Source organism: Lissotriton vulgaris, chromosome 8 (genome assembly GCF_964263255.1).
Source record: "Lissotriton vulgaris chromosome 8, aLisVul1.2, whole genome shotgun sequence".
In the NCBI taxonomy this organism is placed as follows: domain Eukaryota; kingdom Metazoa; phylum Chordata; class Amphibia; order Caudata; family Salamandridae; genus Lissotriton; species Lissotriton vulgaris.
In genome coordinates, this window is record NC_141696.1 from 1,565,641,777 (window position 1) to 1,565,660,211 (window position 18,435).

The 18,435-nt window shown below is 45.6% G+C and overlaps 1 protein-coding gene across 1 annotated transcript in view; it reads right to left on the reverse strand.

The window, feature by feature from the left end:
- Positions 1-18,435, reverse strand: part of SPAG17 (sperm associated antigen 17) — a 1,900,597-nt gene that overhangs the window by 1,043,957 nt on the left and 838,205 nt on the right. The window contains exon 17 of the mRNA XM_086935838.1: positions 16,705-16,766. Within this exon, the coding sequence (XP_086791964.1) occupies positions 16,705-16,766 (62 nt within the window). The remainder of the gene's footprint in view (positions 1-16,704; positions 16,767-18,435) is intronic.

Here is an 18,435-nt window from a genome sequence, read left to right on the forward strand (position 1 = left end):
GTAATTCCCCTGTTTCAGGATGGACTTGTGACAATACCCCTCCCACAGCGACTTGTGAAGCATCCACCTCTACTACAAAGGGGCTACTCTGATCGGGATGTCTCAAAACAGGAGCGCTAGTGAAGGCTTTCTTTAATTCCTTAAATGCAGTATCAGCTTCAACCGTCCAAATGAAAGGGATTCCCTTTTTTAGGAGCCTGGTAATGGGTGTCACTATATCTGAAAAGCGGTAAATGAAGCGTCTATAGAAATTGGCAAAGCCAATGAATTGTTGCACTTCCTTAACGGAAGTAGGGGCGGTCCATTGCATTACGGCTCGCACCTTGTGTGGATCCATTTCCAATCCCTGAGCAGAGATGATATATCCCAGAAAGGTCACCCGTGACCTATGGAAAAAGCATTTATCCATCTTGCAGAACAGATTATTGTCCCTCAATCTTTGTAAAACGGATTGAACATGGTGAATATGTTCTTGTAATGTACCAGAATAAATCAGCAAATCATCAATGTAGGCTATAACGTATTGATCCAATATGTCTCGCAAGATGTCATTAATGAAAAACTGGAATGCAGAGGGGGCATTGCATAGGCCAAACGGCATGACTAAATATTCGAATAAACCGAATTTTGTGCAAAACGCCGTCTTCCATTCATCTCCATCCCTTACTCTTACGAGGTGGTAGGCCCCTCGTAAATCCAACTTCGTAAAGAATTTAGCCGTCTTCACTTGATCCAACAATGAGGCGATGAGAGGAAGTGGATAGCGATTCTTAATGGTGACTGAATTGAGGGAACGATAGTCAATACAACACCGCAGACCCCCTTCTCTCTTCGGTATAAAAAAAAGAGCTGACGATGCAGGGGATCGGGATACCCTTATGAAACCTAGTTCCAACATCTTGTCGAGATATTCTCTCAAATATACATTCTCCTTCTCTGTTAAGGCGTACACTCTGCTAGTGGGAATACGTGCTCCTGCTTGCAAATCAATCCTGCAGTCATATACCCGATGGGGGGGTAAACTAGTAGCCTCCTTGGCATCGAATATGGATGAAAAAGGAAGGTAAACCTCTGGTAAAGAAGTGTCTGGTTCGTCAACTGGTAATTCTGTACTGGAGATAGCGGTACAACTCTTCGTAGTCACATCTGATTCGTATGCTCGGGAGTGGTCTTCATCTCCTACCCCCTTTTCAGTGAGTAATTCAGAAGGTCTGATATGTTCTTTACATAACTCGGAATCAAACTCGATAGCACCTTTTTGCCAGTTTATCGCAGGGTTGTGAGCTCTTTACCAAGGTAAGCCCAAAACCACAGGAAATTGTGGTGACAAAATCAAATCAAAGAACATGCTTTCTGTATGTACCCCAACTAATGTTACTAGGATATGTTCAGAAGATTGCGTTATGGGTCCTGATTTGAGAGTGCTCCCGTCAATGGTACACACCTCTTCTATGCTGTCCTTTTGTGTTATAGGAATGTCATGTTGTTGAGCCCACTCTAGATCCATAAAATTACCGGAGGCTCCGGAGTCAATCATTATGGGTATTTGTTGTTGAGAATGTTGCCACTGCAATAAAGAAGGCACAAAGAAGTGACTCTGCATATGATTGTTTGAGGAGACTATAGATCCGGAATGACCCGATGCCTCAGTCTCTTTCGGCCTCGGGTCTTCTAGTTTTCCGACCTCCTACCCTGTTTTGGTTTAATAGGGCATTCACGGAGAAAGTGGCCTGCCTTACCACAGTACAGACATAGTTTATGATCTCTTCTACATTGTCTTTCTGCGTCACTAATTGGACCCTTCACGCTCCCTATTTGCATTGGTTCTACTCCTTCTGATGCCTGCACTCCGCTAGATTCAGGTTCAGTCTTTCTTTCTCTATAGAAGGTCTTGCTATATTCATACTTTGTCTTGTCCTTTCTACGTTCCCCTAATCTGTGGTCTAACTTCACCACTAAATCTATCAATTCCGGGCAAGTATCTGGGGGATCTACCACATGTGCCAAAGCATCTTTTAACTCATCACGTAGCCCTTTATAAAATAAAGCACTACGTTTGTCCTGTGGCCAACCAGCTTCTACTACTAGACGATTGAAAGTCGCTATATAAGCTGACAATTCTCTGTTCCCCTGTTTCAAGTGAAGCAGCTCTGTATCCGCCGCATGGGTGAAAGTATGTTTGTCAAATAATTTTCGTAAGTCTCCTTTGAATCTGTCGTAATCCAACAATAAAGGATCATCTCGTTCTATTAAGGGGATTGCCCAATTGGAAGCTGAGCCCCCTAAATATGAGATCATGAAAGCTACTTTGGATTGGTCTGTAGGGAAACAAGTGGGTTTACACATAAAGTGTAATTGACATTGACTAATAAAAGCTGCACAGCGTGCAGGATCGCCAGAAAAACGTTCAGGGGGAGCAAGAGGTAATGGGGGAGCGGGAGTAACCACTTGTATAACTTGTGCCTGTGTGCCAGAAGCTGCTCCGGCTCCGTCCCTGTCCATTCTATCCAGTCTAGTTGCCAATGCCTGGGTTTCTAACTGGAGGTTTCCCATCATATTGGCTAAATCAGTGAGCGTCACTTCCATGGTGTTTGGGCGGCAATGTAGTTACAGGCTTTGCGTTCTGTCGTGTCCTGTTGTTGGTTGCCTCGGAAACACCACGGAGATGAAGCTTATCCACAACTCCCCTACACTGGTTCACTCTACACCAATATATATACACTGGTGAACAGAGATGATGCCAATGCCGGGAAAGCAGGGAAACAAAACAAGGAAAGGCGGGGAGACACAGGAATCAGGAATCCAGGATGCGTAGAGAACAGGAAAACCCCCTCTATGGTCTTCAGTATCTTCTCCTGGATACTGTGTGTAAGGCATCTACCTAGACGTGACTGGATTCTGTTATCTTCACAGAAGAAGTCGATAGTAAGATGCAGTAAAAAGAACACTCCAATTCTGTAGAGTGCTTTAAGAAGAATGTCTCCCTGTTAGTCCACAAGAAGTCCTCTGATCCTCTAATGATTCCCTGTTTTGTGTCTATGCTCAACATACAAAAAAAAACGTCCTGGAGCGCTGAAACCCTTGTGAGTCACTCTTGCCAATAACCAAAATCCCCTTGCCGGTATAACTAACACGGATACTTCTCCGTTTCACAAAGCTCCAAAATAAACAGTCTATCCAGTGCAACCTGCCCTGGACGATTCTTCTCCTGGATACTGTAAATCACAAGCACCCCTAGCACTTAGCTCTGAACTCGAAGGAAGCAATCAGGAAGACGTCTTCACTACAGCAAACGATCCCCGACGCGGACCGGACGCCAACAACCCCGGAAGCAATGCTCAAATCCCGCAAAGAACGCAAAGCGTCCTAACAAAAACAAGGAAGGACTAAATAGTCGGCTCACGCATGCGCTAGTCCTTGCGCATGCGCTCTTCTGTGATCAGCGGAGCTTTTGCCAACCATGTCATTGCCAACCACGTCAGTACGGGTTCGGCAGGTATGACAAAGACAATGTTGAGTCCGTAGGTTCGGACGATGGGGGAAGCAGAGCCATGTAGACGTTGAAGAGCGTAGGGCTGAGGGAGAACCCCTGGGGGACTCTGCAGGTGGTAGGTGTAGGGTCCGAGAGGAAAGAGGGGAGTCTGACCCGCTGCGTTCTGCCGGAGAGGAAGGAGCGGATACAATCGAGGGCCTTGTCTTGAATCCCTGCGTCGTGGAGTCTGCGTATTAGGTTGTGGTGAGAGTCTGTGTCGAACGCTGCTAAGAGGTCGAGGAGGATGAGGGCTGCTGTTTCTCCTTTGTCCAGTAAGGTACGGATGTTGTCTGTTGTGGGGAGGAGCGCGGTTTCCGTACAGTGTTTTTTTTCTGAAGCCGGATTGGGAGGAGTCGAGGATGTTGTGCTCTTCAATGAATGTGGCGAGTTGGCTGTTGATGGCTTTCTCGATTACTTCCGCTGGGAACGGGAGCAGGGAGGTTTTTTTTTTTTTTTTCTTTTTTCGTATTTGAGGTTGGTGGGATCCGTCGAGGGTTTCTTCAGGAGGGAGATGATCTCAGCATATTTCCAGTCGCCGGGGAACTTGGGGGTTGCCAGGGAGTGGTTGATGGTGTGAGAGAGCATGTGTGTGATGGTGTTGGTGGCTCTGTTGAAAATATAGTGGGGCAGGGGTCCGTGGGGCCCCGGGGTGGATTGACTTCATTGTCTTCAGTGTGTCTTCGGTGGTGAGGGCTGTCCAGTTGTCGATCGCTGGCTTCCGGGTGTCGGAGGTGGTTGGTGAGGGTTCAGTGTGTTGGTTGTCTTCGTCGAAGTTGTCGTAAATGCTCTTGATTTTGTGGTGGAAAAAGGTGCTGAGTTTGTCGCAGAGGTCTTGTGAGGGAGGGATGTCGGTAGACTCGTTGGTGGGTTGGGCGAACTCCTTGATGATGCTGAAGAGTTCCTTGCTGTTGTGTGCGTGGGTGGAGATTCTGTCTTCAATCGCTTTTTTCCTTGTTTTCCTGATGAGTTGGTGGTGGGCATTGGTGGTGGCTTTGAAGTTGTTGTGGGCTTCTGTAGATTTAGTGTTCCTCCAGGCCTTTTCGAGGCAGCTGAAAGTGCATCTAGACTTTTGAGGTTCGTTGGTGAACCATCTAGCTTTCTTGGCGTGGGTGTTGTTGCTTTTCTTGAGAGGGGCTATGGTGTTGGCGCTGTCGGAGATCCATCTGTGCAGGGTTCGGGCTGCGGTGTTGGCGTTGTCGTTTTTGGCGATGGTTGGGGTGGAGTTGCTGAGTGATGAGGTTAGCTGATCGTCGGTGATTCTGGTCCAGTTTCTTCGTGGGAGCAGGTGCTGGTGTCTGTGGATGGTGGGTGTTCTGAAGGTGAAGTGGACGCATCGATGATCAGTCCATGGGAGTTCGGTGGTGTGGCTGAAGGTGATGGAGTTTCCTGTTGTGAAGAGGGGGTCGAGGGTGTGTCCTGCTAAGTGTGTGGGTTTGGTCACGATCTGGAGGAGTCCAATTTTTTTTGTAAGTGCTTACCTTGTGTTAAAGTGAGACTGAGACAAAGGTTGTTCTACAGAATAGTGCTCCTTTGTCTATCAACAACATGGAATTTGTTGGATATTGGATTAATGGTTAAGGGGGTGAAATGCTACTCAAGCAGCAACCACAATTCTTGTCAGGGTGAAGTCAAAAGCAAACCCCAAATTAACCTGTGCTTAACCCTCTGGCATCTTGGCACAAATCAGTCAGGCTTAACTAAGAGACAATGTGCATTTGTGTAGCAGTTCAAACAGTAATAAAGTGAAAACACAACACTAGAAAAATCCCACACCAATTTGGACAAATAGAGCATAATTTTATAAATTATTTGAGACTAAAAGGACATAAATCAAATCAGTAGAACCGAATAAATGCAATTTTAAAGATTTAAGTCAAAATAGTGCCTTAAAACACAAAGCACCACCTGTGGTTATTTAGTCACAATGTACTGGGAATAATTCACAAGTTCAGGCTGACCGTGATGGAGCAGGGGCGGGATACAGGGTCCAAGTTAGGCCAGCTGAACAAAGTACCGTAAATCCTAATTTGTGGAGCGTTGTGAGATTCCACATCAAGGATGCATCACAGCGGCGGTTACGAGGAGCTGTGGGGGTGCGATGAGGAGTCCTGTTTCGTCGTTGAGGAAGCTGTTGATGATAGGCTGCAATGCAAAGCTCTGAGTCGAAGATGAGTCATGCAGCGGTGGTTCAAAAGAAGGAGCGGGCTGCGATGCGAAGTCCTGCTTAGTCATCGAGGATGCGGTTGCCAAGGAGCTTGTGATACGAAGGCCTGTGTCGAGACTCCATGGAAGCTGCAGGTTGTGATAAGAAAGCACTGGGGAATGCATCTTGCATCAGTGCTTCCGAAGCAAAACTGAGAGGAGATGCATCACTAAGCGTCGGTTCTGCCCTACAGGACCACTGCTGGGCAGGCTGAGCACCTTCAGGCCCACTTCCAAGGGTGGTTGGAGCCTTTTTTGTGCCTGAGGCTCTGATAAGGAGGCCAGCCAACAAGCCCTTGAAATCATTGTGGTGGTCCTAGGATCAAGATGCAGTTCCAGTCCTTTTCACTCGGGCAGCAGGGCAACAGAGTAGGAGTCTTTCTTGCAGAACAGCACTGCAGTCCTTATAAGTCTTCCACCAGAAGAGTACTGAAGAGTTGGGTCTGACGGTGCAACATTTCTACTTGCTGGTAGCTTTAGAGAAGGTGGTTCTGGAGGGTTCCTCCCCTAGAGGTGTTTAAAATTTCCTGCCTCCCTGCCCTAGCTCCAGCCTGTCTGGGATCACAAAAGACTACTGTCAATCCCTTTGTGAGTGTGCTCAGGCAGAGCCTTTGTGATGTGCACTAGTGGTTGGGGACAGCTCCTCCTCCTCATCTAGTCAATGATGGCCCATAGTGCCAACACATAATCCTCCTATTTCGCAGGGTCTGGGAATAATACACAAAGACCAACTGTCAGTTTCACCTAATCATGTGACCAAGGAAAAGGCTGGAAGCACCAAATGGTTAGGACATGAAAATGTAAACTTTTTAGAAGTATCCATTAATCTATATATCCAATAGTGAATGTATGAGAAGTGGAGTAAAGCAAATGTTTCGGTCTCTTATATCACAAGTATGTGGGACCATCTTCAGGATCTTAAATGTAAAAGGAGTTTCACGTTGACCCACAATAATGTATAAATGTAGCTGGTATTAATCAGCTTATAGTCGTAACGTAGTGCAAGGTGACCACAACATTTTTTATTTTCCTTATTGATTTATTGGAATAATTATTTTTGTATATCTCTAGAATAATTCTCTTGGGCAACTAGTTAACTCATGCTCAAATAATTCCATAAATGTTCCCTTGCTAGCCATTTAACTATTAGACTACTGAAACCCTAGCTCCCGAGGGGTTACTGGGTTGCCCATCCTGTTTGTGGTAACTTTCTTAAAATGGTATTCTCAGAATTGTATCCTAACATCTGACTTTACCATAAAAGTGGGGTTTCAATTACAATTCTTTGGACACCAAAACTCAGTATTCCCACAAGCTCCCAATTAAAAGTTATCACTTATTCATTGCAATATGGTAACGCAATGTTATCCTATGGGAGAGGGAGGCCTTCCAGTGACAAACAACAAATGTAAGATTTTTTTCTCTAGCAGGATATGTAAAAGTTAAAAACTTTGTAAATACACTACACTCTGCCCTATGGACGGTTTAGGGCCTACCTCTCTAGGGGTGACACATGTATTAAAAAGGAAGGATTAGGCCTGGCAAAAGGTTTCTTTTGGATCACTGATATAATATCAATGGCACAAATATAGACTTACCAAAATATCGAGTAAAAAATATAGAATGCAAAAATATCGAATCAAAAATATCATTGTAAAAAATATAGTTAGTCAAAATATCGAATTTTTAAAAGTAATTGAAAATTAATGAAATAATAAATATAATTAACTTAAACATACTTAAATAACCTTAAAGTTTATAAATAATTAATGTAACTTAAAAAAAAACAATTACATGTTTTAATACTATATATATCTAAACATAATATAAAAAAAATACAATATTTTTACCGTAGGATAGCTGGAGGGTTAAATTTACTATTACCACTCCAGTGAGTGCAACAGTATAGAAAACATTGGATAGCGTAGCAGTAAAAATTACTATTCCCACTCCAGTGAGTGTAACAGTAGCGAAAGCGTTGGATAGCAGGAGGGTAAAAATAGTATTCCCACTCCAGAGAGTGCAACAGTAGGGAAAGCGTTGGATAGCGTAGGGGTAAAAATGACTATTCCCACTCCAGTGAGTGCAACAGTAGGGAAAGCGTTGGATAGCGTAGGGGTAACAATTACTATTCCCACTCCAGAGAGTGCAACAGTAGGGAAAGTGTTGGATAGCGTAGGCATAACATTTACTATTCCCACTCCAGTGAGTGCAACAGTAGGAAAAGCGTTGAATACCAGGAGGGTAAAATTTACTATTCCCACTCCAGAGAGTACAACAGTAGGGAAAGCGTTGGATAGCGTAGGAGTAAAAATTACTATTCCCACTCCAGTGAATGCAACAGTAGGGAAAGCGTTGGATAGCGTAGGGGTAAAAATTACTATTCCCACTCCAGAGAGTGCAACAGTAGGGAAATACTTCATATATGAATAAAAATAAATTAAATATTAATACCAAATACAAATTAATTAAAAGCAATTAACAATTTTATATAATATAATTATTAATCAATTAAAAATACAAATACAAAGTAATTATTAAAATTATTACCTATTAATACAAATTATTTACCAATTAACAATTAGAAATTAGAAATAATTAAAAATTACAACAAAAAACAATAAATACATTAAAATATTTCATTACTTACAATTAAATTACTCCCCACCCTAGTCCCCTATAAACACACAACCCGCAACAGAAAGTAAATTAATAAAATTAACATAATTATCAATTAATCAATTAATTAAAATTAATTACAAATTATATTTTAATTGCCAGTTAGAAATCTAAATAACAATAAATTCAAAATAAATACCAATAAACAAATTAACAAATTTAATTATTTATAATGAAATTACTTCCCACCCTATTCCCCTATAAACCCACAACCCGCTACAGAAAATAAATGACTAAATTAGCATAATTATCAATTAATCAAGTAATTAAAATGTATTACCAATTATATTGTAATTAATTACCAAGTAACAATTAATTAACAATTACTTAAAAATAAATACCAATAAATAAATTAACATATTTAATTATAAATAAATTACTTCCCACCCTATTCCCCTATAAACCCACAACCCACCACAGAATTATATTACGCAAAAATGTATTACCATAAAATTAGTAAATTAAAATAAATTATAAAATAAATATACACTTTTCACACATATACTAACATAAAAAAATCACTTTAAAAAACTTGGATATTATTAAAAAATTGATATTATCTTACTTACCTCAAATTCGATATTTTTGTTGTCTATATTCTGCCCATTCCATATTTTTGTTGTCTATATTCTGTCCATTTGATATTGTGTCCATTCTATATTTTTAATTGGATATTAATGCAAATCGAAATTAAAAACTCGATATTTTGAGTGTATACCGTTTCTTTGGACACACAAGCTGCAACAAAATGCCTGACATATGTTCAAAAGGCTACTTAAGTGGGTGGCACAGTTAGTGCTGCGGGCCTACTACTAGGATTTAATTTTTGTGCCGTGGGTACATGTAGTGCACTTTACTAGGGACTTCTAAGTAAATTAAATGTGCCAATTGGGTGTAAGCAATTTTTACCATATTTTAGGGAGTGGGAACACACACTTATCACTGGTTAGCAGTGGTAAAGTGCACAGACTCCTAAGGCCAACAAAAACAGGATCAGCAAAATGGAGGAAGAAGCGAAAAAGTTTGGGAGAAAACCAACCTAAGGCTGCCGGGTCTAACATAATTCCACAGGCAAGGACACACCGGCAGCCGGCCCAGACAGAGATGGAAATGAATGTGTCCCCTCCGTTCCTTACCTTATATTAGATGACGTCATTGGACAAACAGCACAATCCTTGCAGCCCACCTTCGACGCAGCTGCTCTGACATTGGTGGTAAAGTCCTACTGGCTGTCTTTCCAAGTTCTACCCTCACTTCACACACATTGCTCTGTTATGGGAAGGCCTCCAGTGTATCCTGGGGAGGAGTTTGCACCATTAACTCTTTGTGAAGCGCTCAGAAGATGCCAACCCACCCTGCCTGCTTCCTTGGATTCCACGGGACCTCTGCGGCGGTTCTCTAAGGACGGTTTGGTTGTTCCTATGCACAGTGGGCACATGGTGTGTTATGCAGAAGGTGCAGGTGTAGGAGTGTCAGGTTCTGGGACTTCCCCTCGATAAACCAATATATTTATTTATTTATTTATTTATTTTATTTATTTATTTCCAAGGTTTTATATAGAGCTACTGGACCCGCGGGTATCAGAGCGCTTTACAAGATAGGTAAACAATTACAATAAAGTAAAACAATGTGCATTAAAACATAGGTTACATAAAATAACGAAATAGAATGTGCTGGGTGTTTAGGGGCGATGGAGATCAATAGTGGGTGGGGGTGTCGAAGTTCAGAGGGAGAAGGGAGAGAAGAAAAGGGGAGAGGCAGAATGAGAGGCAGGGAAGGGGTTGAGGAGGAGGCGAGAATCAGGGAGCAAGGAGTGTAGAGAGTCAGACATCAGTGAGGTTAGGTTCCCCAATATTTGTTGTGAAGGAGTATTTTCAGTCTTTTTTTGAAGAGAGGGTAGGAGGGGTTGCATCGAAGATCTTTGGGGAGAGAGTTCCAGATCATGGGGGCGTTCCCAGAAAAATCACGAGATTGGTTATTTTTGTGCTTGAGTCTGGGAGGGATTAGGACAAGGGAGTTGGTGCTCCTCAGGGACCTGGAGCATCCAGCTTTTTGCAGTTTCTCAGCCAGGTAGGAGGGGGTGCTTAGGTGAAGGGCTTTGTGCGTGATACATGCAATCTTGTAGGTGGATCTACCTTCTATTGGGAGCCAATTGAGGTTTTTTAGGACCGGAGAGATGTGGTCGAATTTTTTACAAACGGAGATAAGTCTGGCGGCAAGGTTGAGGATAGATTTGAGCGGTGCTAGGTGGGCTTTAGGGGTGCCAGCGAGTGTGGCGTTACCATAGTCAATACGGGAAAGGACAAGCGATTGGACAACGGTTTTAAAGTCGTCTGCTGGTATGAAAGGTTTTTGTTTTTTGAGGTGGTGGAGGGTGAAGAGGGCACCCTTGGCGGCATTTTTGATGTGTGGTATGAGATTCATGTTATGGTCAATGCTGATGCCTAGGGATTTGGCAGTATTCGAGGGGGAGAGGGGGCAGTTGAGAACTGTAATATCCTTGATTCAGAGGTGAATGGGGAGGGAGTTGTTTTTAGGAGTGAAAAGGGTGATTTCAGTTTTTTGGGGGTTTAGTTTGAGATGATTAAGATGGAACCAGACTTGGATTTTAATCAGGGTCTCATTGAGGTGAAGGATGTAATTGTGAGATGTAATCCTGTAGTATAGCTGGGTGTCATCCGCATAGAGGTGGTAGGATATTTTAGCTTGTTTAATGATGAGGGTGAGAGGTTCCATGAATAGGTTAAATAAGATAGGGGAGAGGATGGAGCCTTGCGGAACACCAAGTGAGACAGGTTGGGGCTTGGAGAGTCAGTGGCTGAGCTTAATTTGTTGGGATCTATTTTGAAGGAATGAGGAGAACCATTTGAGTACGGTGCCCTCGAGACCGAAGCGCACTTTGAGGGTGTTAAGAAGGGTGGGATGATGGACAGTATCAAAGGCAGCCGAGAGGTCAAGGAGGATTAGTAGAGAGGATTCCCCTTTCTCTAAGGAGCGATGGATGTCATCTGTAATATTGAGCATGGCCGATTCGGTACTGCATCCTTTTCTGAAACCAGATTGAAGTATGTCTAGGAGATTGAATGAGGTGATATGGTTATCTAGTTGGGTCAGGACACATTTTTCCAGGGCTTTTGAGAGGAAAGGTAGGTTAGAGATGGGACGTAGGTTGTTAAGGTCGTTATGGTCAGCGGACACGTTTTTGACGATGGGTGAGATTTGGCCTAGCTGAAGGGAAGCGGGAACACAGTCCGTGAAAGAGAGGAATTGATGATGTTGGTCCAGACCGGAGCAATGACATGTTTAAGTTCTTGGACCAGGTGTGCGGGGAGAGGCTCTTTAGTGTGAGAGGAGGGTTTGAACTTAGAGATGATATTGGTGACCGCGGATTCGGAAACAGGGGTGAATTCGCTCCAGGAGGCATGGTTTTTAGCCTGGTGGTGCGTGACAGTGGAGACAAGTTGGGGGCGACCATTTAGGGAATTAGGGGGACTTTGCGGCGGGGAGGAAGAGGATGAACTAGTGTTGGTGATGTTGTGGGGGGAGTTGATTGAGGGGAGGTTGGGGAGGAAGAGGGGTGGAGGTGAAGGAGAGCTCAATCGAGTTGAAGTTATTAGAGAAGAAGCTGGCGATTTCTTCGCATCGTTCAACCGACGCTAGCATTTTGGGGGGGGCCGGAGGATGTTTGTTTTTTAACAATGTTAAATAGTTCTCCGGGCGGTTTCTGGCCTGGTCCAGTTGGGACCAGAGATCGGAGGCTTTTTCATTGAAGATGTGTTTTTTGTATAGGGTTCTGGCCTTTCTGAGGAGGGCCAGATTGTCAGAGGGATGGTTCCTCCAGGTCCGTTCTGATTGTCTGAGGGCCCGTCTTTCGTTATTGAGGTCAGAATTGAACAATGATTTGGGTGGAAGGTTTTTTTGTTGTTTGATTTTGATTGGGGCAATTTGGTTCAAGGCGTCAGTAATAGAATTATTATAATGGTCAGTTAGGTCATTAGTGCTAAGGGAGAGAGGGGCAAGGAGTAAGTGAGTTTTAATAGTGGATTTCAATTCGCCCGGCGGAATAATACATCTATTCCTTGGACCAACATGTCTAACCTGAGGCCTATTTCCCTTCTGCCATTTCTAGGGAAGATTATCGAAAAGCACACCAACAAACATTTATCCACCTACCTAGAACAATCTGGTAACCTCGATCCATCACAGTCAGGTTTCAGGCCAAAATTGAGCACTGAAACGGCCTTGCTGTCGATAACGGACGATCTGCGGCTGTACCAGGACAGGGGTTACTCTGTTGTCCTGGTGCTGCTAGATCTATCGGCAGCGTTCGATACGATCTCTCATACCATCCTGATCGAACGCCTGTCTGTAAGTGGAATCGGCGGTAGGGCCCTGGACTGGATCAAGAGCTTCCTCTCCAACCGCACCCAGTCTGTCACCATGGGTGAGTTTAGGTCGGAAGAGGTTAACATTACCAAGGGAGTCCCACAGGGCTCTTGTTTGAGCCCGACTTTATTTAATACCTATGTGGCTCCCTTGGCAAATGTTACCAGAGCTTTTGGTTTCCACCCAGTGTCCTACGCTGACGACACGCAGCTGCTCTTCCCCTTTAAACATCTTACCCCGGAAACTATTCAATCATTTTCCGATGGGATGAAGGCAGTTGCAAGGTGGATGTCGTCCAACTTTCTCCAATGCAATGTTGGAAAGACAGAGGTGATGCTCTTCGGGGAAGCCAAGGTTAAATGGTCCCCCGACTGGTGGCCTCCTGATTTGGGCCCTGTTCCTGAGCCAAAAGCAGTAATCAAGAACTTAGGAGTCAGATTGGAGCCGGAGTTGACCATGAAGCAAAATGTTAACACTACTGTAGGATCCTGCTTTCATGTGATTGGTCTCCTCCGAAAAAAATTTCCCTTCCTCCCTGACTCTTACAGGAAGACCTTAGTTCAGGCGCTGATTATAAGCCGCCTTGATTATTGTAACGGTCTTCTGGCCGGTGCAAATGAGGAGATTTTGGATCGCTTACAGGTGGTGCAAAATACAGCGGCTAGGCTGGTGCTAAATGCACCCCCCAGATCCCCCTCAAAACCACTACTTCATAAACTTCACTGGTTACCAATACGCTTACGAGTGAAGTTTAAGACCTGCTGCATCATTCACAAGGGCCTCAATCAATTGGGACCAGAGTATCTTGCCAGCAAATTTGTTCCTTATGTCCCTACCCGGGCTCTTAGATCCAGTGACCAGTTGCTACTGAGTGTTCCAAAGATAACCAAATCAAGGCTAGGTGGCAGGGCCCTGTCCGTAGTAGGCCCCAATCTTTGGAACTCACTCCCGCTCTCATTGAGACAATGCCATAACCACCTTCAATTCAGGAAATATTTAAAAACTTTTCTGTTTAACTCATTTTAATTAGCTCTGTTGGTCCATAGGAGTTTCCATCACACTTTTAATTTCATTGTTTATATTATCAGTTCCTACCGGTTGTCATCAGCGCAGAGATACCCCTACGGGAGTTTATTCACAGCGCTTTACAAACACGCAAATAAATAAATAAATAAATAAGGTGAAGTTTATGAGTAGGTTTCAGGGGTAGATTTCCGATGGGAGTGGGGCGTGTAATGGAGCAATTCAGGGTGAAGAGGATGAGGTGGTGGTCGGACCAATCGACAGGAAGGATGTTTGAGAGGGAGGCCAGATCCTTGCAGGTCAAAATCGCATCAAGGGTGGCACCTTTGTCGTGTGTTGGGGATTTGTAGAGTTCAGTCAGGTCAGTGATGTCCATGATGCCGTTGAATAAGGAGACTGCGGGGTCGTCATTTTTATTCCAGTGGATGTTGTAGTCCCCAAGAAAGAGATTTTTAGAGTGGGAGAGCGATACGTGGGTAATCAAATCAGACATCTCTTCAGTAAAGGCGATACAATTTCCAGGAGGGTGGTAGATAGTGTTAAACCTAATGGCGGGGGAGCCAGGAACGTTGATCTCAGCGCATAGGAATGTGGTAGGGTCTTGCACATGGACTGTTGAGAGATTAAGATCTTCTTTAAAGATTAGGGCAAGGTCACCTCCTATTTGTTCGCTTCTATCTTTCTTAATGATGGAATATCCAGGTGGGATCAGCAGGTCGAGGATAGGAGTGGAGTGAGGTTTGAGCCAGGTTTCGGTAAGGAATGCTATGTCAATGTTATCGTGGCGAATGGTTTTTGCAATCTCAGTCACATGGCAGGACGCGGATCAGCAGTTAATCAGCAAGCACGAGAGTGGGGAGGTGCTGGGCATTTGGGAGAGGGGACAGGGGGTGACAGGTCTGAGTAGTCGGGGGGGTCTGGGAGTTGCTGGAAGTAGGGGAAGTCTGCTTGTACCAACGAGAACTGGGATAGTGGTCTGATGGTTATGGGGAGTGGAGGGAAAGGATGAAGATGGGCAGATGAGAGAGCTTGTAAGAGAGTTATTTCTAGGGCTGTCGTGCAGGTGTCAAGTTGTGAAGGTGGGGGCGTGATGGCATAGAAGGGGGGATGATTTTGGTAATTTCAGCGGGTTCAGATAGGGTAGAGCCGTTCAAGGGGAGGGGTGGGCAGGGGGGAATGTCGGTATTGGTAGCAGCGCCAGGAGGAGTGTCGGTGTTGGCAACAGTGTCGGTGTTGACAACAATGCCATGTGGGCAGTTAATAGGGGGGTTGAGGGGAGGGATGTTGGAGTGTATAGAAGAGGGGATGGTGTATTGTGAGGGTATCGATGTGTGGGCATGAACCAAGGAGTGTGCTTTGGTGAGGAGAGAGACATCAGTTCTAAGGGAGGCGAGTTCAATGGCAAAGTATGATAGGAGAAGTTCAACTTTAAGGAGTGATTGGGTAAGAAGTGAGGAGTGAAGTGGTTCTATAGGGTTAATGAAGTTAGAGGGGTAGGAGTGGTCTAAGGGTCTGAGATAGAAGGGAGGAAGGGGGGGTAGCCTGGGGGAGGGTTGTGATGAGGGTGATGGTCGTCGTTGGGAAGAGCGGGGGCACAGGAGATAGATGGGGATGAGGCATTCAGGTTGGGTAGAGCGGGGGCACAGGATATAGACGGGGATGAGGCGTTGGGTGGTGAGATTGGAGCACATGACAGGGAGATCGGAGGCTGGTGATTCTGGTGTCTTTTGTGTTGCATGGGAGAACTGGGGAGTGTGGGAGGGAGGAATCGGAGGGGGGACGTGGGAAGTAGAAAGGGGCTGAGGGGGGATGTTAAGTGGGGAGGGTGAGGGAGAAATGTATCATAGGTTGGGGTGAGGAGGAATTCAGAGGGAGATGGGGGTGAAGAAGAAACTGCATTATTAGTATGGGGAGGGGAGAGGCGAGGGTAGGAGAGGAGGTTGGGCTCAAGATTGGGTGGGTTTGTGAGGGGGGAAAGTGGGGCTGGGGGGATTGGGCGTTAGGGGTAGCAGGGGAGTTTGTGGCCCTAGTGGACTGAAGAGGGTGGGAATCAAGAATACAGATGGGGGGTGCGGACGGTGAGACTAGGGGGAGGGTGGGAGAGACCATGGATAGATATGGACCCCGGGGTTGGGGTGAGTTAGAGAGAGGAGACATGGGGGCAGGGGAAAAGGAGAGAGGTGAAGGGTTGCGGGGTGGATGTGGTGATAGGGGTGCGTTCGCGTGTTGTAAAAGGAGTTGAGAAAGTCCATGAAAGTGGAGTTCAAAAGTCTATAGGTAGAGATCGGAGGCTTGGATGAGAATGTTTCCAGACTTCAAGATGGAAATGTCTACTTTACCAGTGAAGGTGGCAGATGGGGTGGTGGAGAGTTTCAGACCGTATGGGATCTTGCGGGAGGTGGTGATAGGGAGGTGTTGTAGACATAGGCTTTTCCATTTAGAAGGGCGCTTGGAGAAGAAGATATAGTTGGTGGTGATGGAGGAGTTGAGGCTGTTGTGGTGGTCGGCAAATAGGGTTTCGGGATGCTGACAGAGAAGTTTGTGTTTAAAGTTTTTCTTCCCATGTTTGGAGAGGTGGGGAGGGTAGAGGATGGACCATGAATTGGGGCCGAGCTTCAGGATGGGTGGGGATGTGATAGTGGGGGGGCAGGTGAGGGGAGGCGTGATTGGGAGAGAATGGAGCGGGGGTGTGAGCCAGGATCAGTTGGTTTATATTTAGAGAGAGAAGCTGCTGTTGAATGCATAGTCCACCCCACCATAGAACAGAGCATCACAGGATAATGCACATTCTAAGCATGTCTCTTTCTCTGTTAGAGAAAACTTTAACATTTTTAGTTTATTGCACAATTATATGTTTTGTACTTATGAAAATAAAATGTTACCCCGTTCAGAAGAGAATCTGGGGACGCCTCCTCTTCACCCTTTTCATCTTCATCGGGGTCCGCTGTGATACACATAGAAAGGCCAAGTATGAAAGTCAGATGTTGGACTGGAAGCTTGACACTACGCACAAGAGCTAATGCACTACACTTTGGCCATAGAAATCGTAACTGGTGCAACAGAGAGACACTTCCAGCCCCATGAAAGGGAGACGTGTAGAACAAGGTACTCACAGCTGCTGCAGACAGATCTGGCTGTTTAGCCATAATATATATATATATATATGTGGCTAAGCGGTATTCAGTTGGAAAAAGATACAAGCATAAAAGTGCATAAATATAACGCATGCAAATATACAAACTATAAAATATACAAATACAAACAATAAAAAATCCCCAATCCGCCATTACAAATCCAAACTTTTAGGTACATAGAGCACAGTGGGGTATACAGCCTGCTGGACTTGGCCCTTATCCCCAAAATTGTTTCATTTTTACCCCCCCTATTGTAGGATGTCTCCCCCATGGTGAAAGTTACCGAATAGGCCATGTGAGGTATGAGATGCCCTGTGTAACGTTAAATGCAACACAATGGTGTGTACATTTATTTTCCCCCCCATTGTAAACAAGTACCCTGGTGAAATGCTGCATTTGTGTTTTAAATTTAAAATGACTGCCAAGGCTATGCGTTGTGCCACCTGACTGCAGGAGGTTAGCAGTCTAGTTGTTAGGTACCAAGCCACCCCTGCATTTGGAGGGAAAGCCTGGCACCCAGGGTGCTCTACTCCCCCTGAGCCAGTTAGAACTAGTTCGCCTGAGAATTCTAGAAGCTTCCAGCCTTTCTGGTATAGGTAGAGCAGTAGAGTTGTCATGTGCTGGGACAGAGCTGGGATAGGAATGTGAGGGGACCTGCTGCCAGGGGATACCGCCACTCGGGCCTGTGTGCTGGGCCCTGCACCCATCTAGGACCCCCCTACTGTCCCCAGGGATTGTGAAGCTCCACTTCAGGAGTTCAGGCTGCCGTGTGGGAGGAGGGCCACGCTGCAGTGGGGATGGTGAAAGCCTACCACCTGTTTTGATGATGCCCCCACTACCTGCTGACCTGGCCCAGTAGTGCCTACTGCTCTGTCCCCGGGCCCCTGTAGAAGGAGGGCCCCCCTAGGTCCCTGAAACTGCCGGGACCCTGCGCCACGCAAGAGCTGTGCAAAGATGCGCCTAGAAGGGAAGGAGCATCTTGGACCCCTCCACCCCCAGGAGGTGAGGAGTGTTACCCTGGGGCTTGCTGCTGGGACTGTCCGCCCCCCCTTGCCCTGTGTGCCTGGAAGTGCTGGCCTGCAGAAGACTGCTTGTGTCCCAAGAGCGCTGTGACCAAGACTGCCCTGCTGATTGCCTGCCAAGCGCTATAATCTGGGAAGCACTGGCCTGTTAAAGAACTGAATTGCTGAGTGCCTGCTAAGCGCTATAGTCGTGGAAGCACTGTGCTGCAGAAGCCCTGGGTAGTCTTAAACTGCCTGAACTGTACTGCCTGCTGCTGGCCTGAGCACTGTCAGCGCTGTTGTGACTGTCCCCAAAGCGCCGCTGTGTACTGTAAGTGCTGTACCTGCTGAGCGCCGTGTTGGGAGGATTGTGCCCTCAAGGAGCTGTGGCGCCTGTATGCAGAGTTGTTCAAGGAGGGAGCCTACCCCTCATTGCCCCCGGGGCTATTGTGTGGCTGCCACGGAGGCCGTCCTGCCC